Genomic DNA, 27,650 nt, shown 5'->3' with positions numbered 1-27,650 from the left:
CAGGGTCTCTATCTCAGGTGCAGTTGTTTGCGGGGTCTCTGTTTCAGGTGTAGCTGTATTTGCCTGTGCATTAGTGTGTATGTCCTTACTAATATGTGGGATAACAATTTCTGTCACTCCCAGTCTCCTTTTCTCATTCTCTGCCTGCCTTTTACTCCTGGCTTCATTAGACCTTGAGCTGGTTTTAGCCGCAGTTCTCTTACCCGTCTGGTTCTGAGCCGGACTTTCAGTATTCTCCATTTCAGTTTCTTTCTGCCCAACATTTTCATTCATCTCATTTTCCATATTTTCTGACTCTTTCTTTTGCAAACATTTCTGCACTTTAGCTTCCAGTGAAACTTTCTTATCCGCATTCAGATTAGCTTGAGACCTGGTTCCAACTCCTCTCCCTCCTCCAGGGTCTGCCGCCATCTTGGCTCACAGCTCCTCCCCTTCCTGTGTGTCAGGGGGAGGCTGGCACTGCCGCTGCCTGCGCTGTACCTGTGCTGTGTATACATGGTGTAGTAGTGTGTGTGAGGGGAATCTTTTTTTATTTTAAATACAAAATACAATTATTTACAAATACACACAATACTTACAGAATAGCATCCAGAAAATGACATAAACATTACATTTATCTTACAGAGATTCCCTTTTCAAAGATATCTAAACACATCTCTCCAACCTCTCAGATTCCCCCTGCTATATACACTTTACTGATAGATAAATAACACAAAGTAATCAGGCAAGTTTCCTGCAAAAAGAAAATCTAATTCTTAATGTCCTTTAGACTAGAAAAGACTTGAGTCTCTATCTTTTCCCCTTAACACTATTCACATTAATAGTTACCGTCTTCAGCGGAGAGGGGCACTTTGGCACATTTAGTGAATCACCACCACCCTTTTTTTTTCTTTTTAGCACCATTTTTCTTTTTGACCATTTTCTTTCTCCCGGGGGGACTCTCTGATGGCAGATTTCTCTTATTCGATGGTCCGGCCATCTCAATGTCCTGAATAGATCCAGACTGCTGCGAGGTCTGACTGTCCGACATATCGGGGTCTGCGTCATCCATCTTTTCACCCCAACTCTTTTCCTCCAATACCTCATATGTATTGTGCAGCGAGATCTCTTCTTGGACAGTTTCTGTAGTTTTCTTTCCTGCTGAGCTGGTTTGGGCAGTCCTGTTTTTACTTGTTATTGTTTCCCATTCATTATTGCCATCCTTGCGGGGTTCGTCGCCATCTTTGCAGGGTTCGCTGCCATCCTTGCAGGGTTCGCCGCCATCTTTGCAGGGTTCGCCGCCATCTTTGCAGGGTTCGCTGCCATCTTTGCGGGACTCGCCGCCATCTTTGCTCAGATCGCTCCTGTGTTCTCCGTCTGACCCCCTTTGGGCTGGAAGTGGATATGTCAGACCCAGAGACTTTAAAACCTCTTCTGCAGGTGCAAGTTGAAGACTTTCTGATGACTCTGTGGTATTCTCTTTATCACAAGGAGATGCTGTATTCTGTACTCTAGACATGTCATTCTGCCCATAATGGTTGTGCTCGGCTTCTGGGCAATCTTTAAAGGAATGACCACATTTGTAGCACAGGTTGCAGACAATGTCCTTGTCGCACTCAGAGCTGTGATGACCAATAGTACCACATAAAGTGCACCTGATTTTGTCACATGCTGAGCTTAAGTGCCTGGGGGAATCACATTTAAAACATTTTTTAGGCTGTCCCCAATAAAAAACATCGCCCGCGATCCCTTCCAATATATGTGGAGTTTGGGAGGTGACATGCCACATTGTGTGTGTACCTGAGTTTAACTTTAAACTTGTAGCCCCCATTCCAGAAACCTTCAGCATCCATACTTTTCACTGGATCGGACAGAACATCACACTGTCTTTGCAGCCAAAAACATATATCTTCTACCGCTACAGTCTCAATATCAAAGATAATATTCACTTCCACGGTCACAGGGCGAGATACCTGGATAACTTTAAAGAATTCCCATTCGGGATTATCCTTCACTTCTCTGTAACGAAACCATAATTTTTCTAGCCCTTCTGGTGTCTTAAAGCTGACTTCATAGTTCCTGCTACTAGGAGCATGTAACAAAGCATAAACCTCACTGAGTTGGAAGCCAAGAGAAACTTTGATCAAGTCTTTTCCTATAACAAATCTGTCCGGTATAGGAACCATATCCCCACAATAATGTAGTCTGACTACGTTCCTGCGCTTTCTGGCATCATCAAATGACAAATAAGATGTACCTGGGCGTCTTGTACTCCATGCTGACTGCTGTGGGGGAGCTGGCTCAGCCGCTGCTGTTGGTTTTGCTGCCGTTCCTGCTTCAGCTAAGGACTTTGCTTTTGCTGCTCCTGTTTCTGCTAAGGGCTTTGATGCTGCTGCAGGCTATATGGATTTCTCTCCCACTTTAGGAATCTCCATTTCTTGCGCCTCAAAAGCCTCTACTGCTTCAGCGTTCTCCACTGCTTCAGCCATTTCTATTTCAGACACTTCTTCCTGTGCCTGGGCTGTTTGCTGCTCTGTCTCAGGTGTATTGCCAGCATCATTCAGGCTCTCAGCCTGGGCTGTTTGCTGTATGTCTGACTTGGGTGTGGCTGCTAATTCCTGCACCTTTCTGCAACCATCAGCTGCTTCTAGTCTCTCTGTATCAGGTAGAGTTGCATGCAGTTTCTCTGTCTCCGGTGCAGCTGTATGCGGGGTCACTGCGTCAGGTACAGTTGTTTGCGGGGTCACTGCGTCAGGTGCAGTTGCTTGCGGGGTCTCTGTCTCAGGTGTAGCTGTAGTTGCCTGTGCATTAGTGTGTATGTCCTTGCTAATTTGTGGGATAAGAATTTCTGTGACCCCAAGTCTCCTTTTCTCATGTTCTGCCTGTCTTTTACTCCTGGCTTCATTAGACCTTGAGCTGGTTTTAGCCACAGTTCTCTTACCCGTCTGGTTCTGAGCTGGACTTTCAGTATTCTCCATTTCAGCTTCTTTCTGCCCAACATTTTCATTCATCTCTTTTTCCACATTTTCTGACTCTTTCTTTTGCAAACATTTCTGCACTTTAGCTTCCAGTGAAACTTTCTTATCTGCATTCAGATTAGCTTGAGACCTGGTTCCCACTCCTCTCCCTCCTCCAGGGTCTGCCGCCATCTTGGCTCACAGCTCCTACCCTTCCTGTGTGTGAGGGGGAGGCTGGCACTGCCGCTGCCCGCGCTGTACCTGTGCTGTGTATACATGGTGTATTAGTGTGTGTGAGGGGAATCTTTTTTATTTTAAATACAAAATACAAATATTTACAAAAACACACAATACTTACAGAATAGCATCCAGAAAATGACATAAACAATACATTTATCTTACAGAGATTCCCTTTTCAAAGATATCTAAACGCATCTCTCCAACCTCTCAGATTCCCCCCCCCCCCCCCGCTATATACACTTTACATCTGATAGATAAATAACACAAAGTAATCAGGCAAGTTTCCTGCAAAAAGAAAATCTAATTCTTAATGTCCTTTAGACTAGAGAAGACTTGAGTCTGTATCTTTTCCCCTTAACACTATTCACATTAATTAGTTGCCGCCTTCAGCGGAGAGGGGCACTTTGCATATTTAGTGAATCACCACCACCCTTTTTTTTTCTTTTTTGCACCATTTTTCTTTTTGACCATTTTCTTTCTCCCGGGGGGGCTCTCTGGTGGCATATTTCTCTTATTTGATGGTCCGGCCATCTCAATGTCCTGAATAGATCCAGACCGCTGCGAGGTCTGACTGTCCGACATATCGGGGTCTGCGTCATCCATCTTTTCACCCCAACTCTTTTCCTCCAATACCTCATATGTATTGTGCAGCGAGATCTCTTCTTGGACAGTTTCTGTAGTTTTCTTTCCAGCTGAGCTGGTTAGGGCAGTCTTGTTTTTACTTGTTATTGTTTCCCATTCATTATCGCCATCTTTGCGAGGTTCGCCGCCATCTTTGCAGGGTTCGCCGCCATCTTTGCAGGGTTCGCCGCCATCTTTGCAGGGTTCGCCGCCATCTTTGCAGGGTTCGCCGCCATCTTTGCAGGGTTCGCCGCCATCTTTGCAGGGTTCGCCGCCATCTTTGCTCAGATCGCTCCTGTGTTCTCCGTCTGACCCCCTTTGGGCTGGAAGTGTATATGTCAGACCCAGAGACTTTAAAACCTCTTCTACAGGTGTAAGTTGAAGACTTTCTGATGACTCTGTGGTATTCTCTTTATCACTAGGAGATGCTGTATTCTGTACACAAGACATTTCCTTCTGCCCATAATGGTTGTGTTCGGCTTCTGGGCAATCTTTAAAGGAATGACCACATTTATAGCACAGGTTGCACACTATGTCCTTGTCACACTCAGAGCTGTGATGACCAATAGAACCACATAAAGTGCACCTGATTTTGTCACACGCTGAGCTTAAGTGCCTGGGGGAATCACATTTAAAACACTTTTTAGGCTGTCCCCAATAAAAACATCGCCCGCGATCTCTTCCAATATATATGGCGTTTGGGAGGTGACATGCCACATTGTGTGTGTATCGAAGTTTAACTTTAAACTTGTAGCCCCCATTCCAGAAACCTTCAGCATCCATACTTTTCACTGGACCAGACAGAACATCGCACTGTCTTTGTAGCCAAAAACATATATCTTCAACCGCTACAGTCTCAATATCAAAGATAATATTCACTTCCACGGTCACAGGGCGAGAAACCTGGATAACTTTAAAGAATTCCCATTCTGGATTATCCTTCACTTCTCTATAACGAAACCAGAATTTTTCTAGCCCTTCTGGTGTCTTAAAGCTCACTTCGTAGTTTCTGCTACTAGGAGCATGTAACAAAGCATAAACCTCACTGGGTTGGAAGCCAAGAGAAACTTTGATCAAGTCTTTTCCTACAACAAATCTGTCCGGTATAGGAACCATATCCCCCCAATAATGTAGTCTGACAACGTTCCTGCGCTTTCTGGCATCATCAAATGACAAATAAGATGTACCTGGGCGTCTTGTACTCCATGCTGACTGCTGGGGGGGAGCTGGCTCGGCCGCTCCTGTTGGTTTTGCTGCCGTTCCTGCTTCAGCTAAGGACTTTGCTTTTGCCGCTCCTATTTCTGCTAAGGGCTTTGATGCTGCTGCAGGCTGTATGGATTTCTCTCCCACTTTAGGAATCTCCATTTCTTGCGCCTCAAAAGCCTCTACTGCTTCAGCGTTCTCCACTGCTTCAGCCATTTCTATTTCAGACACTTCTTCCTGTGCCTGAGCTGTTTGCTGCCCTGTCTCAGGTGTATTGCCAGCATCATTCAGGCTCTCAACCTGGGCTGTTTGCTGCATGTCTGCCTTGGGTGTGGCTGCTAATTCCTGCACCTGGCTGTAACCCTCAGCTGCTTGTAGTCTCTCTGTATCAGGTGCAGTTGTATGCAGTTTCTCTGTCTCCGGTGCAGCTGTATGCAGGGTCACTGCGTCAGGTACAGTTGTTTGCGGGGTCACTGCGTCAGGTACAGTTGTTTGCGGGGTCACTGCGTCATGTGCAGCTGCTTGCGGGGTCTCTGTCTCAGGTGTAGCTGCAGTTGTCTGTGCATTAGTGAGTATGTCCTTGCCAATTTGTGGGATAACAATTTCTGTGACCCCAAGTCTCCTTTTCTCATGCTCTGCCTGCCTTTTACTCTTGGCTTCATTAGACCTTGAGCTGGTTTTAGCCGCAGTTCTCTTACCCGTCTGGTTCTGAGCCGGACTTTCAGTATTCTCCATCTCAGATTCTTTCTGCCCAACATTTTCATTCATCTCTTTTTCCATATTTTCTGACTCTTTCTTTTGCAAACATTTCAGCACTTTAGCTTCCAGTGAAACTTTCTTATCTGCATTCAGATTAGCTTGAGACCTGGTTCCCACTCCTCTCCCTCCTCCAGGGTCTGCCGCCATCTTGGCTCACAGCTCCTACCCTTCCTGTGTGTGAGGGGGAGGCTGGCACTGCCGCTGCCCGCGCTGTACCTGTGCTGTGTATACATGGTGTATTAGTGTGTGTGAGGGGAATCTTTTTTATTTTAAATACAAAATACAAATATTTACAAAAACACACAATACTTACAGAATAGCATCCAGAAAATGACATAAACAATACATTTATCTTACAGAGATTCCCTTTTCAAAGATATCTAAACGCATCTCTCCAACCTCTCAGATTCCCCCTGCTATATACACTTTACATCTGATAGATAAATAACACAAAGTAATCAGGCAAGTTTCCTGCAAAAAGAAAATCTAATTCTTAATGTCCTTTAGACTAGAGAAGACTTGAGTCTGTATCTTTTCCCCTTAACACTATTCACATTAATTAGTTGCCGCCTTCAGCGGAGAGGGGCACTTTGCATATTTAGTGAATCACCACCACCCTTTTTTTTTCTTTTTTGCACCATTTTTCTTTTTGACCATTTTCTTTCTCCCGGGGGGGCTCTCTGGTGGCATATTTCTCTTATTTGATGGTCCGGCCATCTCAATGTCCTGAATAGATCCAGACCGCTGCGAGGTCTGACTGTCCGACATATCGGGGTCTGCGTCATCCATCTTTTCACCCCAACTCTTTTCCTCCAATACCTCATATGTATTGTGCAGCGAGATCTCTTCTTGGACAGTTTCTGTAGTTTTCTTTCCAGCTGAGCTGGTTAGGGCAGTCTTGTTTTTACTTGTTATTGTTTCCCATTCATTATCGCCATCTTTGCGAGGTTCGCCGCCATCTTTGCAGGGTTCGCCGCCATCTTTGCAGGGTTCGCCGCCATCTTTGCAGGGTTCGCCGCCATCTTTGCAGGGTTCGCCGCCATCTTTGCAGGGTTCGCCGCCATCTTTGCTCAGATCGCTCCTGTGTTCTCCGTCTGACCCCCTTTGGGCTGGAAGTGTATATGTCAGACCCAGAGACTTTAAAACCTCTTCTACAGGTGTAAGTTGAAGACTTTCTGATGACTCTGTGGTATTCTCTTTATCACTAGGAGATGCTGTATTCTGTACACCAGACATTTCATTCTGCCCATAATGGTTGTGTTCGGCTTCTGGGCAATCTTTAAAGGAATGACCACATTTATAGCACAGGTTGCAGACTATGTCCTTGTCACACTCAGAGCTGTGATGACCAATAGAACCACATAAAGTGCACCTGATTTTGTCACACGCTGAGCTTAAGTGCCTGGGGGAATCACATTTAAAACATTTTTTAGGCTGTCCCCAATAAAAACATCGCCCGCGATCTCTTCCAATATATATGGCGTTTGGGAGGTGACATGCCACATTGTGTGTGTATCGAAGTTTAACTTTAAACTTGTAGCCCCCATTCCAGAAACCTTCAGCATCCATACTTTTCACTGGACCAGACAGAACATCGCACTGTCTTTGTAGCCAAAAACATATATCTTCAACCGCTACAGTCTCAATATCAAAGATAATATTCACTTCCACGGTCACAGGGCGAGAAACCTGGATAACTTTAAAGAATTCCCATTCTGGATTATCCTTCACTTCTCTATAACGAAACCAGAATTTTTCTAGCCCTTCTGGTGTCTTAAAGCTGACTTCGTAGTTTCTGCTATTAGGAGCATGTAACAAAGCATACACCTCACTGGGTTGGAAGCCAAGAGAAACTTTGATCAAGTCTTTTCCTACAACAAATCTGTCCGGTATAGGAACCATATCCCCCCAATAATGTAGTCTGACAACGTTCCTGCGCTTTCTGGCATCATCAAATGACAAATAAGATGTACCTGGGCGTCTTGTACTCCATGCTGACTGCTGTGGGGGAGCTGGCTCAGCCGCTGCTGTTGGTTTTGCTGCCGTTCCTGCTTCAGCTAAGGACTTTGCTTTTGCTGCTCCTGTTTCTGCTAAGGGCTTTGATGCTGCTGCAGGCTATATGGATTTCTCTCCCACTTTAGGAATCTCCATTTCTTGCGCCTCAAAAGCCTCTACTGCTTCAGCGTTCTCCACTGCTTCAGCCATTTCTATTTCAGACACTTCTTCCTGTGCCTGGGCTGTTTGCTGCTCTGTCTCAGGTGTATTGCCAGCATCATTCAGGCTCTCAGCCTGGGCTGTTTGCTGTATGTCTGACTTGGGTGTGGCTGCTAATTCCTGCACCTTTCTGCAACCATCAGCTGCTTCTAGTCTCTCTGTATCAGGTAGAGTTGCATGCAGTTTCTCTGTCTCCGGTGCAGCTGTATGCGGGGTCACTGCGTCAGGTACAGTTGTTTGCGGGGTCACTGCGTCAGGTGCAGTTGCTTGCGGGGTCTCTGTCTCAGGTGTAGCTGTAGTTGCCTGTGCATTAGTGTGTATGTCCTTGCTAATTTGTGGGATAAGAATTTCTGTGACCCCAAGTCTCCTTTTCTCATGTTCTGCCTGTCTTTTACTCCTGGCTTCATTAGACCTTGAGCTGGTTTTAGCCACAGTTCTCTTACCCGTCTGGTTCTGAGCTGGACTTTCAGTATTCTCCATTTCAGCTTCTTTCTGCCCAACATTTTCATTCATCTCTTTTTCCACATTTTCTGACTCTTTCTTTTGCAAACATTTCTGCACTTTAGCTTCCAGTGAAACTTTCTTATCTGCATTCAGATTAGCTTGAGACCTGGTTCCCACTCCTCTCCCTCCTCCAGGGTCTGCCGCCATCTTGGCTCACAGCTCCTACCCTTCCTGTGTGTGAGGGGGAGGCTGGCACTGCCGCTGCCCGCGCTGTACCTGTGCTGTGTATACATGGTGTATTAGTGTGTGTGAGGGGAATCTTTTTTATTTTAAATACAAAATACAAATATTTACAAAAACACACAATACTTACAGAATAGCATCCAGAAAATGACATAAACAATACATTTATCTTACAGAGATTCCCTTTTCAAAGATATCTAAACGCATCTCTCCAACCTCTCAGATTCCCCCCCCCCCCCCCCGCTATATACACTTTACATCTGATAGATAAATAACACAAAGTAATCAGGCAAGTTTCCTGCAAAAAGAAAATCTAATTCTTAATGTCCTTTAGACTAGAGAAGACTTGAGTCTGTATCTTTTCCCCTTAACACTATTCACATTAATTAGTTGCCGCCTTCAGCGGAGAGGGGCACTTTGCATATTTAGTGAATCACCACCACCCTTTTTTTTTCTTTTTTGCACCATTTTTCTTTTTGACCATTTTCTTTCTCCCGGGGGGGCTCTCTGGTGGCATATTTCTCTTATTTGATGGTCCGGCCATCTCAATGTCCTGAATAGATCCAGACCGCTGCGAGGTCTGACTGTCCGACATATCGGGGTCTGCGTCATCCATCTTTTCACCCCAACTCTTTTCCTCCAATACCTCATATGTATTGTGCAGCGAGATCTCTTCTTGGACAGTTTCTGTAGTTTTCTTTCCAGCTGAGCTGGTTAGGGCAGTCTTGTTTTTACTTGTTATTGTTTCCCATTCATTATCGCCATCTTTGCGAGGTTCGCCGCCATCTTTGCAGGGTTCGCCGCCATCTTTGCAGGGTTCGCCGCCATCTTTGCAGGGTTCGCCGCCATCTTTGCAGGGTTCGCCGCCATCTTTGCAGGGTTCGCCGCCATCTTTGCAGGGTTCGCCGCCATCTTTGCTCAGATCGCTCCTGTGTTCTCCGTCTGACCCCCTTTGGGCTGGAAGTGTATATGTCAGACCCAGAGACTTTAAAACCTCTTCTACAGGTGTAAGTTGAAGACTTTCTGATGACTCTGTGGTATTCTCTTTATCACTAGGAGATGCTGTATTCTGTACACAAGACATTTCCTTCTGCCCATAATGGTTGTGTTCGGCTTCTGGGCAATCTTTAAAGGAATGACCACATTTATAGCACAGGTTGCACACTATGTCCTTGTCACACTCAGAGCTGTGATGACCAATAGAACCACATAAAGTGCACCTGATTTTGTCACACGCTGAGCTTAAGTGCCTGGGGGAATCACATTTAAAACACTTTTTAGGCTGTCCCCAATAAAAACATCGCCCGCGATCTCTTCCAATATATATGGCGTTTGGGAGGTGACATGCCACATTGTGTGTGTATCGAAGTTTAACTTTAAACTTGTAGCCCCCATTCCAGAAACCTTCAGCATCCATACTTTTCACTGGACCAGACAGAACATCGCACTGTCTTTGTAGCCAAAAACATATATCTTCAACCGCTACAGTCTCAATATCAAAGATAATATTCACTTCCACGGTCACAGGGCGAGAAACCTGGATAACTTTAAAGAATTCCCATTCTGGATTATCCTTCACTTCTCTATAACGAAACCAGAATTTTTCTAGCCCTTCTGGTGTCTTAAAGCTCACTTCGTAGTTTCTGCTACTAGGAGCATGTAACAAAGCATAAACCTCACTGGGTTGGAAGCCAAGAGAAACTTTGATCAAGTCTTTTCCTACAACAAATCTGTCCGGTATAGGAACCATATCCCCCCAATAATGTAGTCTGACTACGTTCCTGCGCTTTCTGGCATCATCAAATGACAAATAAGATGTACCTGGGCGTCTTGTACTCCATGCTGACTGCTGGGGGGGAGCTGGCTCGGCCGCTCCTGTTGGTTTTGCTGCCGTTCCTGCTTCAGCTAAGGACTTTGCTTTTGCCGCTCCTATTTCTGCTAAGGGCTTTGATGCTGCTGCAGGCTGTATGGATTTCTCTCCCACTTTAGGAATCTCCATTTCTTGCGCCTCAAAAGCCTCTACTGCTTCAGCGTTCTCCACTGCTTCAGCCATTTCTATTTCAGACACTTCTTCCTGTGCCTGAGCTGTTTGCTGCCCTGTCTCAGGTGTATTGCCAGCATCATTCAGGCTCTCAACCTGGGCTGTTTGCTGCATGTCTGCCTTGGGTGTGGCAGCTAATTCCTGCACCTGGCTGTAACCCTCAGCTGCTTGTAGTCTCTCTGTATCAGGTGCAGTTGTATGCAGTTTCTCTGTCTCCGGTGCAGCTGTATGCAGGGTCACTGCGTCAGGTACAGTTGTTTGCGGGGTCACTGCGTCAGGTACAGTTGTTTGCGGGGTCACTGCGTCATGTGCAGCTGCTTGCGGGGTCTCTGTCTCAGGTGTAGCTGCAGTTGTCTGTGCATTAGTGAGTATGTCCTTGCCAATTTGTGGGATAACAATTTCTGTGACCCCAAGTCTCCTTTTCTCATGCTCTGCCTGCCTTTTACTCTTGGCTTCATTAGACCTTGAGCTGGTTTTAGCCGCAGTTCTCTTACCCGTCTGGTTCTGAGCCGGACTTTCAGTATTCTCCATCTCAGATTCTTTCTGCCCAACATTTTCATTCATCTCTTTTTCCATATTTTCTGACTCTTTCTTTTGCAAACATTTCAGCACTTTAGCTTCCAGTGAAACTTTCTTATCTGCATTCAGATTAGCTTGAGACCTGGTTCCCACTCCTCTCCCTCCTCCAGGGTCTGCCGCCATCTTGGCTCACAGCTCCTACCCTTCCTGTGTGTGAGGGGGAGGCTGGCACTGCCGCTGCCCGCGCTGTACCTGTGCTGTGTATACATGGTGTATTAGTGTGTGTGAGGGGAATCTTTTTATTTTAAATACAAAATACAAATATTTACAAAAACACACAATACTTACAGAATAGCATCCAGAAAATGACATAAACAATACATTTATCTTAGCGAGATTCCCTTTTCAAAGATATCTAAACGCCTCTCTCCAACCTCTCAGATTCCCCCTGCTATATACACTTTACATCTGATAGATAAACAATATACACTTTACTGATAGATAAATAACACAAAGTAATCAAGCAAGTTTCCTGCAAAAAGAAAATCTAATTCTTAATGTCCTTTAGACTAGAAAAGACTTGAGTTTGTATCTTTTCCCCTTAATACTATTCACATTAATAGTTGCCACTTTCATCGGAGAGGGGCACTTTGCATATTTAGTGAATCACCACCACCCTTTTTTTTTCTTTTTTGCACCATTTTTCTTTTTGACCATTTTCTTTCTCCCGGGGGGGCTCTCTGGTGGCATATTTCTCTTATTTGATGGTCCGGCCATCTCAATGTCCTGAATAGATCCAGACCGCTGCGAGGTCTGACTGTCCGACATATCGGGGTCTGCGTCATCCATCTTTTCACCCCAACTCTTTTCCTCCAATACCTCATATGTATTGTGCAGTGAGATCTCTTCTTGGACAGTTTCTGTAGTTTTCTTTCCAGCTGAGCTGGTTAGGGCAGTCTTGTTTTTACTTGTTATTGTTTCCCATTCATTATCGCCATCTTTGCGAGGTTCGCCGCCATCTTTGCAGGGTTCGCCGCCATCTTTGCAGGGTTCGCCGCCATCTTTGCAGGGTTCGCCGCCATCTTTGCTCAGATCGCTCCTGTGTTCTCCGTCTGACCCCCTTTGGGCTGGAAGTGTATATGTCAGACCCAGAGACTTTAAAACCTCTTCTACAGGTGTAAGTTGAAGACTTTCTGATGACTCTGTGGTATTCTCTTTATCACTAGGAGATGCTGTATTCTGTACACTAGACATTTCATTCTGCCCATAATGGTTGTGTTCGGCTTCTGGGCAATCTTTAAAGGAATGACCACATTTGTAGCACAGGTTGCAGACTATGTCCTTGTCACACTCAGAGCTGTGATGACCAATAGAACCACATAAAGTGCACCTGATTTTGTCACACGCTGAGCTTAAGTGCCTGGGGGAATCACATTTAAAACATTTTTTAGGCTGTCCCCAATAAAAACATCGCCCGCGATCTCTTCCAATATATATGGCGTTTGGGAGGTGACATGCCACATTGTGTGTGTATCTAAGTTTAACTTTAAACTTGTAGCCCCCATTCCAGAAACCTTCAGCATCCATACTTTTCACTGGACCAGACTGAATATCGCACTGTCTTTGTAGCCAAAAACATATATCTTCTACCGCTACAGTCTCAATATCAAAGATAATATTCACTTCCACGGTCACAGGGCGAGAAACCTGGATAACTTTAAAGAATTCCCATTCTGGATTATCCTTCACTTCTCTATAACGAAACCAAAATTTTTCTAGCCCTTCTGGTGTCTTAAAGCTCACTTCGTAGTTCCTGCTACTAGGAGCATGTAACAAAGCGTAAACCTCACTGGGTTGGAAGCCAAGAGAAATTTTGATCAAGTCTTTTCCTACAACAAATCTGTCCGGTATAGGAACCATATCCCCCCAATAATGTAGTCTGACAACGTTCCTGCGCTTTCTGGCATCATCAAATGACAAATAAGATGTACCTGGGCGTCTTGTACTCCATGCTGACTGCTGGGGGGGAGCTGGCTCGGCCGCTCCTGTTGGTTTTGCTGCCGTTCCTGCTTCAGCTAAGGACTTTGCTTTTGCCGCTCCTGTTTCTGCTAAGGGCTTTGATGCTGCTGCAGGCTGTATGGATTTCTCTCCCACTTTAGGAATCTCCATTTCTTGCGCCTCAAAAGCCTCTACTGCTTCAGCGTTCTCCACTGCTTCAGCCATTTCTATTTCAGACACTTCTTCCTGTGCCTGAGCTGTTTGCTGCTCTGTCTCAGGTGTATTGCCAGCATCATTCAGGCTCTCAACCTGGGCTGTTTGCTGCATGTCTGCCTTGGGTGTGGCTGCTAATTCCTGCACCTGGCTGTAACCCTCAGCTGCTTGTAGTCTCTCTGTATCAGGTAGAGTTGTATGCAGTTTCTCTATCTCCGGTGCAGCTGTATGCAGTTTCTCTGTCTCCGGTGCAGCTGTATGCAGGGTCACTGCGTCAGGTACAGTTGTTTGCGGGGTCACTGCGTCAGGTACAGTTGTTTGCGGGGTCACTGCGTCATGTGCAGCTGCTTGCGGGGTCTCTGTCTCAGGTGTAGCTGCAGTTGTCTGTGCATTAGTGAGTATGTCCTTGCCAATTTGTGGGATAACAATTTCTGTGACCCCAAGTCTCCTTTTCTCATGCTCTGCCTGCCTTTTACTCTTGGCTTCATTAGACCTTGAGCTGGTTTTAGCCGCAGTTCTCTTACCCGTCTGGTTCTGAGCCGGACTTTCAGTATTCTCCATCTCAGATTCTTTCTGCCCAACATTTTCATTCATCTCTTTTTCCATATTTTCTGACTCTTTCTTTTGCAAACATTTCAGCACTTTAGCTTCCAGTGAAACTTTCTTATCTGCATTCAGATTAGCTTGAGACCTGGTTCCCACTCCTCTCCCTCCTCCAGGGTCTGCCGCCATCTTGGCTCACAGCTCCTACCCTTCCTGTGTGTGAGGGGGAGGCTGGCACTGCCGCTGCCCGCGCTGTACCTGTGCTGTGTATACATGGTGTATTAGTGTGTGTGAGGGGGAGGCTGGCACTGCTGCTGCCCGCGCTGTACCTGTGCTGTGTATACATGGTGTATTAGTGTGTGTGAGGGGAATCTTTTTTATTTTAAATACAAAATACAAATATTTACAAATACACACAATACTTACAGAATAGCAACCAGAAAATGACATAAACAATACATTTATCTTATAGAGATTCCCTTTTCAAAGATATCTAAACGCCTCTCTCCAACCTCTCAGATTCCCCCTGCTATATACACTTTACATCTGATAGATAAACAATATACACTTTACTGATAGATAAATAACACAAAGTAATCAAGCAAATTTCCTGCAAAAAGAAAATCTAATTCTTAATGTCCTTTAGACTAGAAAAGACTTGAGTCTGTATCTTTTTCCCCTTAACACTATTCACATTAATTAGTTGCCACCTTCAGCGGAGAGGGGCACTTTGGCACATTTAGTGAATCACCACCACCCTTTTTTTTTCTTTTTTGCACCATTTTTCTTTTTGACCATTTTCTTTCTCCCGGGGGGACTCTCTGATGGCAGATTTCTCTTATTCGATGGTCCGGCCATCTCAATGTCCTGAATAGATCCAGACCGCTGCGAGGTCTGACTGTCCGACATATCGGGGTCTGCGTCATCCATCTTTTCACCCCAACTCTTTTCCTCCAATACCTCATATGTATTGTGCAGCGAGATCTCTTCTTGGACAGTTTCTGTAGTTTTCTTTCTAGCTGAGCTGGTTAGGGCAGTCTTGTTTTTACTTGCTATTGTTTCCCATTCATTATTGCCATCTTTGCGAGGTTCGGCGCCATCTTTGCAGGGTTCGTCGCCATCTTTGCAGGGTTCGCCGCCATCTTTGCAGGGTTCGCCGCCATCTTTGCAGGGTTCGCCGCCATCTTTGCTCAGATCGCTCCTGTGTTCTCCGTCTGACCCCCTTTGGGCTGGAAGTGTATATGTCAGACCCAAAGACTTTAAAACCTCTTCTACAGGTGTATGTTGAAGACTTTCTGATGACTCTGTGGTATTCTCTTTATCACTAGGAGATGCTGTATTCTGTACACTACACATTTCATTCTGCCCATAATGGTTGTGTTCGGCTTCTGGGCAATCTTTAAAGGAATGACCACATTTATAGCACAGGTTGCAGACTATGTCCTTGTCACACTCAGAGCTGTGATGACCAATAGAACCACATAAAGTGCACCTGATTTTGTCACATGCTGAGCTTAAGTGCCTGGGGGAATCACATTTAAAACATTTTTTAGGCTGTCCCCAATAAAAACATCGCCCGCGATCTCTTCCAATATATATGGCGTTTGGGAGGTGACATGCCACATTGTGTGTGTATCTAAGTTTAACTTTAAACTTGTAGCCCCCATTCCAGAAACCTTCAGCATCCATACTTTTCACTGGACCAGACTGAATATCGCACTGTCTTTGCAGCCAAAAACATATATCTTCTACCGCTACAGTCTCAATATCAAAGATAATATTCACTTCCACGGTCACAGGGCGAGAAACCTGGATAACTTTAAAGAATTCCCATTCTGGATTATCCTTCACTTCTCTATAACGAAACCAGAATTTTTCAAGCCCTTCTGGTGTCTTAAAGCTCACTTCGTAGTTTCTGCTACTAGGAGCATGTAACAAAGCGTACACCTCACTGGGTTGGAAGCCAAGAGAAACTTTGATCAAGTCTTTTCCTACAACAAATCTGTCCGGTATAGGAACCATATCCCCCCAATAATGTAGTCTGACAACGTTCCTGCGCTTTCTGGCATCATCAAATGACAAATAAGATGTACCTGGGCGTCTTGTACTCCATGCTGACTGCTGTGGGGGAGCTGGCTCAGCCGCTCCTGTTGGTTTTGCTGCCGTTCCTGCTTCAGCTAAGGACTTTGCTTTTGCCGCTCCTGTTTCTGCTAAGGGCTTTGATGCTGCTGCAGGCTGTATGGATTTCTCTCCCACTTTAGGAATCTCCATTTCTTGCGCCTCAAAAGCCTCTACTGCTTCAGCGTTCTCCACTGCTTCAGCCATTTCTATTTCAGACACTTCTTCCTGTGCCTGGGCTGTTTGCTGCTCTTTCTCAGGTGTATTGCCAGCATCATTCAGGCTCTCTGCCTGGGCTGTTTGCTGTGTGTCTGCCTTGGGTGTGGCTGCTAATTCCTGCACCTGTCTGCAACCATCAGCTGCTTGTTGTCTCTCTGTATCAGGTAGAGTTGCATGCAGTTTCTCTATCTCCGGTGCAGCCGTATGCAGGGTCACTGCGTCAGGTACAGTTGTTTGCGGGGTCACTGCATCAGGTACAGTTGTTTGCGGGGTCACTGCGTCAGGTGCAGCTGCTTGCGGGGTCTCTGTCTCAGGTGTAGCTGTAGTTGCCTGTGCATTAGTGTGTATGTCCTTGCCAATTTGTGGGATAACAATTTCTGTGACCCCAAGTCTCCTTTTCTCATGCTCTGCCTGCCTTTTACTCTTGGCTTCATTAGACCTTGAGCTGGTTTTAGCCGCAGTTCTCTTACCCGTCTGGTTCTGAGTACTTTCAGTATTCTCCATTTCAGATTCTTTTTGCCCAACATTTTCATTCATCTCTTTTTCCACATTTTCTGACTCTTTCTTTTGCAAACATTTCTGCACTTTAGCTTCCAGGGAAACTTTCTTATCCGCATTCAGATTAGCTTGAGACCTGGTTCCCACTCCTCTCCCTCCTCCAGGGTCTGCCGCCATCTTGGCTCACAGCTCCTCCCCTTCCTGTGTGTGAGGGGGAGGCTGGCACTGCTGCTGCCCGCGCTGTACCTGTGCTGTGTATACATGGTGTATTAGTGTGTGTGAGGGGGAGGCTGGCACTGCCGCTGCCCACGTTATGCCTTTGCTGTGTATATATATCATGGTGTAATAGTGTCTGTGAGGGGAATCTTTTTTATTTAAATACAAAATACAATTATTTACAAATACACACAATACTTACAGAATAATACCCAGAGAATCACATAAACATTACATTACAGAGATTCCCTTCCAAAGACATTTAAACATATTTCTCTCCAGCCTCTCAGATTCCCTCTGCCGAACGCTCTTTATATCCGACACAATGTGACTCAGAATTATTTCTGCCGGCATCACATACTTTTTTAGCGATACCATACATCTGGCGTTCCATAAATGGTATATAGATATCACGTTAATCAGCCACAAGGTCTTATTGTGATGCTGTTTCTGGGTTTCCAGAAAGAGTCCGTATGCTACTTGGGGGTAGCTCTGTTTGGACAAAATAGGGATTTTTAGACTTGCACTTGCAATTTTTTTCCATAAAAATATAGAAAATGGACATTGCAATAAAAAATGCTCCATTGTTTCTAAAACATTACAGTTTTCCCGCGGACAATTCCTATCATCAACATTCCTGTATTTTAAATTCTGCCTGACATACATTTTACTGTGAAATAATAACCACGAGACATCGCTCATTTTCTGCGGTAATCTGGGATCAACAGGTTGCTTTAATACCACGTAATGGCTGGTCTCAGAACATTGTCTTAGATCCAGGCTTATTGGGGGTGTTCTCTCTAGAATACTTGTATAGAGTTGCTTCCTTGAAAGCTGTTCCATTTCAGTCCTAGTTATTTGTAATTTTCTAATAACTTTAACCGTCCGAATAATATATAGCGGTAAATATCCAATATTTTGAGTCATTCTTTTGATATTTCCCCCCTCAAACCATTTGTCAAATAGCGGTGACGACAATTCCTTAAAAGAATTTCTCCATATACTTTGTGAGACAATCCTCTAAAAATTAAAACATAGGAATACTAAATTAAAAAATAACTCCGGGTTCACCATATTAAGACCTCCCTTATTTCTAGGCCTACAAGTGATGTGTCTGCTCACTAAATTAAGTCTGTTTCCCCACAGCATCTGAAAAAAACTAATTTAAAGAAACTACAACTTTCTCAGGTGGGGGAAACTTAAATAGATGAAAATAGGCAGCAAAAAAGTTTTAACAATCCTGATTCTGCTCTCAAAAGAAAATTTCCAATGTTTCCACCTGGTAACTTTGGCTTTGCATATGCCAAGTTTTTCTTCCCAGTTTTGCTCACCAGAATCCTGACTATTAAATTTGATCCCCAAAATGCGAATATTTTCAGGCTCGTACTTTATACCAGATGGGAGCTCAAATTTATTTTCTTTTTTTCCTATCCACAGTGCAATGGACTTACTTTTATTTATCTGGGAATCTGAGATGTCAGAGTATTTTTTAAATTCAGAAAGTACACTTTCATAACATTTTCTTGATGTTATTAGAATAGATACATCATCTGCATACGCTATACATTTTATACAAATCTTTGGTATTGGCTGGATGTCTCTATTGTCTTCTAACATACGTAAAAAAGGGTCTATAGCAAACACATATAGTAAGGGGCTGAGTGGACATCCTTGACGTACTCTTGATCTAATACGAAAGCAGGATCCAATCCAGCCATTTACAATTGGTTTCCCCTCGGCTTTGTCATATAGAGTTTTCAACCATGATATGAACTGAGTTGGCAAACCATAAGTCTCTAAGACACTAAAAAGATACAAATGATTGACTATCAAAGGCCTTCTCCTGATCTAAATTAACAATGTAACCTTCTAAGGCCCCACTTTTTGCCTGCTCAAATATCTCTCTAATACTTATAAGAGAGTTGGCAATCTTCCTTCCTTGGATCCCACAGGACTGACTCGTACATATGAGCGTTTCCGCTACAGATCCCAACCTGGTACACAAAATCTTTGCTAGAATTTTATAATCCGTATTCAATAACGCTATTGGGCGCCAGTTTTTTATATCTCTACTATCACCTTTTTTATACAGTAAAGTTAATATGGACTGAGACTGCGAGGATGATAATCCGGTCTCATTCAAAGCCTCATTGTACAGATCGCTCAGTACTGGGCTCAGAACCTCACAGAAAAACTGAGAAAACTCGGAAGTTAAGCCATCAGAACAGGAGTTTTTTTTTTTCCCAAGGATCTGATGGCTGTTTCTACCTCCGTTACAGAGATGGGGGAAACTATGGCCGCACAGTCCTCTGGTTCTAATTTAGGCGTATTACATTGTTTTAAAACTTTGTCAATGTTGCTTTATGTTATCTTTTTCCCATTAAATATCTTCTCATAAAAAGAAGTCACCAAGTCAAGTAATTTTACCGGATCTGTGACAGATTCCTGCTTTTCATCCCATAACTCATATAAAGCCATCTTCTGTTTCCTTTCTTTACACTGCTCAAAAATATCAGGTGCGAAACGTGTAAAATCCCCACATTCCCTCTCATGGGTCAGGGAGGAGAGGCGATTATACTGTAACTCCTTCATTTGTCCTTTTATGTCATGGATGTATTCTGCCTTTACCTCTTCCCCGCTTTGTATTGCAGAAAAAGCACGATATAATTTCAATCTGAGTGACAAATATTTTTTATACTTCAAATTATGATAATTATGCGCTTCCTTCTTGAAAAAAACCTTAATTTCGTGTTTTGTTTCCTCCCACCATGCACTAGAGTTTTCATACAAGCATTTTAATGTTAACCTGGCTTCCAGGAGATCTTTACACCTAGCTACGGTCTTATCACACTTTAGGATATTGGCGTTAAATTTCCAATAACCAGGCCCGGACACACCAGACTCTTCCAGATTTAGGGTCACCGCTAACAGAGCGTGATCCGAAAACTCCACAGGCTTTAAAATAACATTATTAAACTTTGTTTGTTTTTTTACATATATTTTGTCTATCAGACTTTTAGAGTCACCTTTTATATATGTATACCCCACTTTATTTGGGTTTTGTGTCTTAAAGACATCTACCAAACCAGCCTGAGTGCACATATTGTTCAGAAATATGGAGTCATACTGAATACAGTCTCTGGTTTTCCCTCTATCCTGAACATATGAGACACAATTAAAATCACCGCCAAAAATGACTATTTTCGCTGTATGTAAATAAGGCCTTATTAAAGAAAACAAATCTTTTCTTTCGGTTCTACTTTGAGGACCATAAATGTTAATTAGTCTGTAATCAACAGCTTCAATTTTAACATCTAACAAAAGACACCTTCCTGGCATTATGTCAACTAATTTGTTGCAAATAACAGAAATCCCTTTGAAAACAATGCCTACACCATCACATTTATCTGGTCCAAAGGACCAAAAAGAGGGGCCCCAAATCCAGCCCTTCTACACACAAAAACGTCACTTGTAGTGGTCAAGCGGGTTTCCTGCAAAAAGAAAACCTCATTATTAAAGTCCTTTAGAATAGTAAAGGCTTCAGTCCTGGTCTTTTTTTGTCTTAATACTGTTCACATTAATAGTTGCCACTTTCAGCGGAGAGGGGCACTTTGGCATATTTAGTGAGTCAATCACCACCCTTTTTTATTCTTTTTAGCACCATTTTTCTTTTTGACCATTTTCTTTCTCCCGGGGGGGCTCTCTGATGGCAGATTTCTCTTATTTGATGGTCCGGCCATCTCAATGTCCTGAATACATCCAGACTTCTGGGAGGTCTGACTGTCCGACATATCGGGGTCTGCGTCATCCATCTTTTCACCCCAACTCTTTTCCCCCAATACCTCATATGTATTGTGCTGCGAGATCTCGTCTTGGACAGTTTCTGTAGTTTTCTTTCTAGCTGCGCTGGTTTGGGCAGTCCTGTTTTTACTTGTTATTGTTTCCCATTCATTATCGCCATCTTTGCGGGGTTCGGCGCCATCTTTGCAGGGTTCGCTGCCATCTTTGCAGGGTTCGTCGCCATCTTTGCAGGGTTCGTCGCCATCTTTGCAGGGTTCGTCGAAATCTTTGCAGGGTTCGCCGCCATCTTTGCAGGTTTCGTCGCCATCTTTGCAGGGTTCGCCGCCATCTTTGCGGGACTCGCCGCCATCTTTGCGGGACTCGCCGCCATCTTTGCGGGACTCGCCGCCATCTTTGCGGGACTCGCCGCCATCTTTGCGGGACTCGTCGCCATCTTTGCTCAGATCGCTCCTGTGTTCTCCGTCTGACCCCCTTTGGGCTGGAAGTGTATATGTCAGACCCAGAGACTTTAAAACCTCTTCTACAGATGCAAGTTGAAGACTTTCTGATGACTCTGTGGTATTCTCTTTATCACAAGGAGATGCTGTATTCTGTACACTAGACATTTCATTCTGCCCATAATGGTTGTGCTCGGCTTCTGGGCAATCTTTAAAGGAATGACCACATTTATAGCATAGGTTGCAGACTATGTCCTTGTCACACTCAGAGCTGTGATGACCAATAGAACCACACAAAGTGCACCTGATTTTGTCACACGCTGAGCTTAAGTGCCTGGGGGAATCACATTTAAAACATTTTTTAGGCTGTCCCCAATAAAAACATCGCCCGCGATCTCTTCCAATATATATGGCGTTTGGGAGGTGACATGCCACATTGTGTGTGTATCTGAGCTTAACTTTAAACTTGTAGCCCCCATTCCAGAAACCTTCAGCATCCATACTTTTCACTGGACCGGACTGAACATCGCACTGTCTTTGCAGCCAAAAACATATATCTTCAACCGCTACAGTCTCAATGTCAAAGATAATATTCACTTCCACGGTCACAGGGCGAGATACCTGGATAACTTTAAAGAATTCCCATTCAGGATTATCCTTCACTTCTCTGTAACGAAACCAGAATTTTTCAAGCACTTCAGGTGTCTTAAAGCTGACTTCGTAGTTCCTGCTATTAGGAGCATGTAACAAAGCATAAACCTCACTGGGTTGGAAGCCAAGAGAAACTTTGATCAAGTCTTTTCCTACAACAAATCTGTCCGGTATAGGAACCATATCCCCCCAATAATGCAGCCTGACTACGTTCCTGCGCTTTCTGGCATCATCAAATGACAAATAAGATGTACCTGGGCGTCTTGTACTCCATGCTGACTGCTGTGGGGGAACTGGCTCAGCCGCTCCTGTTGGTTTTGCTGCAGTTCCTGCTTCATCTAAGGACTTTGCTTTTGCCGCTCCTGTTTCTGCTAAGGGCTTTGATGCTGCTGCAGGCTGTATGGATTTCTCTCCCATTTTAGGAATCTCCATTTCTTGTGCCTCGAAAGCCTCTACTGCTTCAGCGTTCTCCACTGCTTCAGCCATTTCCACTTCAGACACTTCTTCCTGTGCCTGGGCTGTTTGCTGCTCTGTCTCAGGTGTATTGCCAGCATTATTCAGGCTCTCAACCTGGGCTGCTTGTAGTGTCTCCGTGTCATGCAGAGTTTCTGTATCAGGTATAGTTGCATACAGGGCCACTGTGTCAGGTACAGTTGTATACAGGGTCTCTGTGTCAGGTACAGTTGTATGCAGGGTCTCTGTCACAGTACAGTTGCTTCTGGGGTCTCTATGTTTAGTGTAGCTGCAGTTGTCTGTGCATTAGTGTGCATGTCCTTACAAATTTGTGGGATAACAATTTCTGTGACCCCAAGTCTCCTTTTCTCATGTTCTGCCTGCCTTTTACTCTTGGCTTCATTAGACCTTGAGCTGGTTTTAGCCGCAGTTCTCTTACCCATCTGGTTCTGAGCTGGACTTTCTGTATTCTCCATTTCAGATTCTTTCTGCCCAACATTTTCATTCATCTCTTTTTCCATATTTTCTGACTCTTTCTTTTGCAAACATTTTGCACTTTAGCTTCCAGGGAAACTTTCTTATCCACATTCAGATTAGCTTGAGACTTGGTTCCCACTCCTCTCCCTCCTCCAGGGTCTGCCGCCATCTTGGCCCACAGCTCCTCCCCTTCCTGTGTGTGAGGGGGAGGCTGGCACTGGCGCTGCCCGCGCTGTACTTGTGCTGTGTATATATGTCATGGTGTAGTAGTGTGTGGGACATAGTTATTACATGATTAATAACCATTATTCTATGTATTTTTGTGTTCCAGTCTCCCCTGTCCAAGGTCAGAACCTAGAACAATTACTCAGTGCTCTCACGGAATTCCTTAATGCCCTGCAACAACTCATTAACCAAATCACAAACGGTTTACCTACGAGTAACCCAGCAACAACAACCCCAAGTACAACAATATCCTCTGAAACCAGTACCCAACCAGTACCAACCAGTAACACAGAGACATCTTCCAGTACTGAGACCAGCAGCCAACCAACATCAACCAGTAACACAGAGACATCTTCCAGTACTGAGACGAGCAGCAGCCAACCAACATCAATCAGTAACACAGAGACATCTTCCAGTACTGAGACCAGCAGCAGCCAGCCAACATCAACCAGTAACACAGAGACCTCTTCCAGTACTGAGACCAGCAGCAGCCAACCAACATCAACCAGTAACACAGAGACTTCTTCCACTACTGAGACCAGCAGCCAACCAACATCAACCAGTAGCACAGAGACTTCTTCCAGTACTGAGACCAGCAGCCAACCAACATCAACCAGTAGCACAGAGACTTCTTCAAGTACTGAGACAAGCAGCAGCCAACCCACATCAACCAGTAACACAGAGACATCTTCCAGTACTGAGACCAGCAGCAGCCAACCAACATCAACCAGTAACACAGAGACATCTTCCATTACTGAGACCAGCAGCCAACCAACATCAACCAGTAACACAGAGACTTCTTCCAGTACTGAGACCAGCAGCAGCCAACCCACATCAACCAGTAACACAGAGACATCTTCCAGTACTGAGACCAGCAGCCAACCAACATCAACCAGTAACACAGAGACTTCTTCCAGTACTGAGACCAGCAGCAGCCAACCAACATCAACCAGTAACACAGTGACTTCTTCCAGTACTGAGACCAGCAGCAGCCAACCCACATCAACCAGTAACACAGAGACATCTTCCAGTACTGAGACCAGCAGCCAACCAACATCAACCAGTAACACAGAGACTTCTTCCAGTACTGAGACCAGCAGCAGCCAACCCACATCAACCAGTAACACAGAGACATCTTCCAGTACTGAGACCAGCAGCCAACCAACATCAACCAGTAACACAGAGACTTCTTCCAGTACTGAGACCAGCAGCAGCCAACCAACATCAACCAGTAACACAGAGACTTCTTCCAGTACTGAGACCAGCAGCAGCCAACCCACATCAACCAGTAACACAGAGACATCTTCCAGTACTGAGACCAGCAGCCAACCAACATCAACCAGTAACACAGAGACTTCTTCCAGTACTGAGACCAGCAGCAGCCAACCAACATCAACCAGTAACACAGAGACTTCTTCCAGTACTGAGACTAGCAGCAGCCAACCCACATCAACCAGTAACACAGAGACATCTTCCAGTACTGAGACCAGCAGCCAACCAACATCAACCAGTAACACAGAGACTTCTTCCAGTACTGAGACCAGCAGCAGCCAACCAACATCAACCAGTAACACAGAGACTTCTTCCAGTACTGAGACCAGCAGCAGCCAACCCACATCAACCAGTAACACAGAGACATCTTCCAGTACTGAGACCAGCAGCCAACCAACATCAACCAGTAACACAGAGACTTCTTCCAGTACTGAGACCAGCAGCAGCCAACCAACATCAACCAGTAACACAGAGACATCTTCCAGTACTGAGACCAGCAGCAGCCAACCAACATCAACCAGTAACACAGAGACCTCTTCCAGTACTGAGACCAGCAGCAGCCAACCAACATCAACCAGTAACACAGAGACTTCTTCCAGTACTGAGACCAGCAGCCAACCAACATCAACCAGTAGCACAGAGACTTCTTCCAGTACTGAGACAAGCAGCAGCCAACCCACATCAACCAGTAACACAGAGACATCTTCCAGTACTGAGACCAGCAGCAGCCAACCCACATCAACCAGTAACACAGAGACATCTTCCAGTACTGAGACGAGCAGCCAACCAACATCAACCAGTAACACAGAGACTTCTTCCAGTACTGAGACCAGCAGCAGCCAACCAACATCAACCAGTAACACAGAGACATATTCCAGTACTGAGACCAGCAGCAGCCAACCCACATCAACCAGTAACACAGAGACATCTTCCAGTACTGAGACGAGCAGCCAACCAACATCAACCAGTAACACAGAGACTTCTTCCAGTACTGAGACCAGCAGCAGCCAACCAACATCAACCAGTAACACAGAGACTTCTTCCAGTACTGAGACCAGCAGCCAACCAACATCAACCAGTAGCACAGAGACTTCTTCCAGTACTGAGACAAGCAGCAGCCAACCCACATCAACCAGTAACACAGAGACATCTTCCAGTACTGAGACCAGCAGCAGCAAACCAACATCAACCAGTAACACAGAGACATCTTCCAGTACTGAGACCAGCAGCCAACCAACATCAACCAGTAACACAGAGACATCTTCCAGTACTGAGACCAGCAGCAGCCAACCCACATCAACCAGTAACACAGAGACATCTTCCAGTACTGAGACGAGCAGCCAACCAACATCAACCAGTAACACAGAGACTTCTTCCAGTACTGAGACCAGCAGCAGCCAACCAACATCAACCAGTAACACAGAGACTTCTTCCATTACTGAGACCAGCAGCCAACCAACATCAACCAGTAACACAGAGACTTCTTCCAGTACTGAGACCAGCAGCAGCCAACCCACATCAACCAGTAACACAGAGACATCTTCCAGTACTGAGACCAGCAGCCAACCAACATCAACCAGTAACACAGAGACTTCTTCCAGTACTGAGACCAGCAGCAGCCAACCAACATCAACCAGTAACACAGAGACTTCTTCCAGTACTGAGACCAGCAGCAGCCAACCCACATCAACCAGTAACACAGAGACATCTTCCAGTACTGAGACCAGCAGCCAACCAACATCAACCAGTAACACAGAGACTTCTTCCAGTACTGAGACCAGCAGCAGCCAACCAACATCAACCAGTAACACAGAGACTTCTTCCAGTACTGAGACCAGCAGCAGCCAACCAACATCAACCAGTAACACAGAGACATCTTCCATTACTGAGACCAGCAGCCAACCAACATCAACCAGTAACACAGAGACTTCTTCCAGTACTGAGACCAGCAGCAGCCAACCCACATCAACCAGTAACACAGAGACATCTTCCAGTACTGAGACCAGCAGCCAACCAACATCAACCAGTAACACAGAGACATCTTCCAGTACTGAGACCAGCAGCAGCCAACCAACATCAACCAGTAACACAGAGACATCCTCCAGTACTGAGACCAGCAGCAGCCAACCAACATCAACCAGTAACACAGAGACCTCTTCCAGTACTGAGACCAGCAGCAGCCAACCAACATCAACCAGTAACACAGAGACTTCTTCCAGTACTGAGACCAGCAGCCAACCAACATCAACCAGTAGCACAGAGACTTCTTCCAGTACTGAGACAAGCAGCAGCCAACCCACATCAACCAGTAACACAGAGACATCTTCCAGTACTGAGACCAGCAGCAGCAAACCAACATCAACCAGTAACACAGAGACATCTTCCAGTACTGAGACCAGCAGCAGCCAACCCACATCAACCAGTAACACAGAGACTTCTTCCAGTACTGAGATCAGCAGCACACCGGCACCAACCAGTAACACAGAGACTTCTTCCAGTACTGAGAGCAGCAACAGCCAACCCACATCAACCAGTAACACAGAGACATCTTCCAGTACAGAGACCAGCAGCAGCCAACCTACATCAACCAGTAAAACAGAGACCTCTTCCAGTACTGAGACCAGCAGCCAACCAACATCAACCAGTAACACAGAGACTTCTTCCAGTACTGAGACCAGCAGCAGCCAACCCACATCAACCAGTAACACAGAGACCTCTTCCAGTACTGAGACCAGCAGCCAACTTACATCAACCAGTAACACGGAGACTTCTTCCAGTACTGAGACCAGCAGCAGCCAACCTACCTCAACCAGTAACACAGAGACTTCTTCCAGTACTGAGAGAAGCAGCCAATTTACATCAACCAGTAACACAGAGCCTTCTTCCAGTACTGAGACCAGCAGCACACCGACACCAACCAGTAACACAGTGACCTTTTCCAGTACTGAGAACAGCAGCACACCGGCACCAACCAGTAACACAGTGACCTCTTCCAGTACTGAGACCAGCAGCACACCGGCACCAACCAGTAACACAGTGACCTCTTCCAGTACTGAGACCAGCAGCGCACCGGCACCAACCAGTAACACAGTGACCTCTTCCAGTACTGAGACCAGCAGCACACCGGCACCAACCAGTAACACAGTGACCTCTTCCAGTACTGAGACCAGCAGCACACCGGCACCAACCAGTAACACAGTGACCTCTTCCAGTACTGAGACCAGCAGCACACCGGCACCAACCAGTAACACAGTGACCTCTTCCAGTACTGAGACCAGCAGCACACCGGCACCAACCAGTAACACAGTG

General features: G+C 45.2%; 2 protein-coding genes across 3 annotated transcripts in view; both read left to right on the top strand.

Annotated features, from left to right (window-relative positions):
- LOC142470645 (uncharacterized) overlaps window positions 1-27,650 on the top strand; it is a 192,373-nt gene that overhangs the window by 70,960 nt on the left and 93,763 nt on the right. The window lies entirely within an intron of this gene.
- The window catches only part of LOC142470644 (uncharacterized), a 39,960-nt gene that overhangs the window by 7,108 nt on the left and 5,202 nt on the right, over window positions 1-27,650 (top strand). For both annotated transcript variants that reach the window (XM_075577239.1, XM_075577238.1), the window contains exon 2: window positions 23,176-27,650. This exon is cut by the window's right edge. In XM_075577239.1, the coding sequence (XP_075433354.1) occupies window positions 23,176-27,650 (4,475 nt within the window). The remainder of the gene's footprint in view (window positions 1-23,175) is intronic.

The sequence above is a fragment of the Ascaphus truei genome, chromosome 20, assembly GCF_040206685.1.
Source record: "Ascaphus truei isolate aAscTru1 chromosome 20, aAscTru1.hap1, whole genome shotgun sequence".
Taxonomy (NCBI): Eukaryota; Metazoa; Chordata; class Amphibia; order Anura; family Ascaphidae; genus Ascaphus; species Ascaphus truei.
This window is presented reverse-complemented; position numbering and strand designations above follow the sequence as displayed.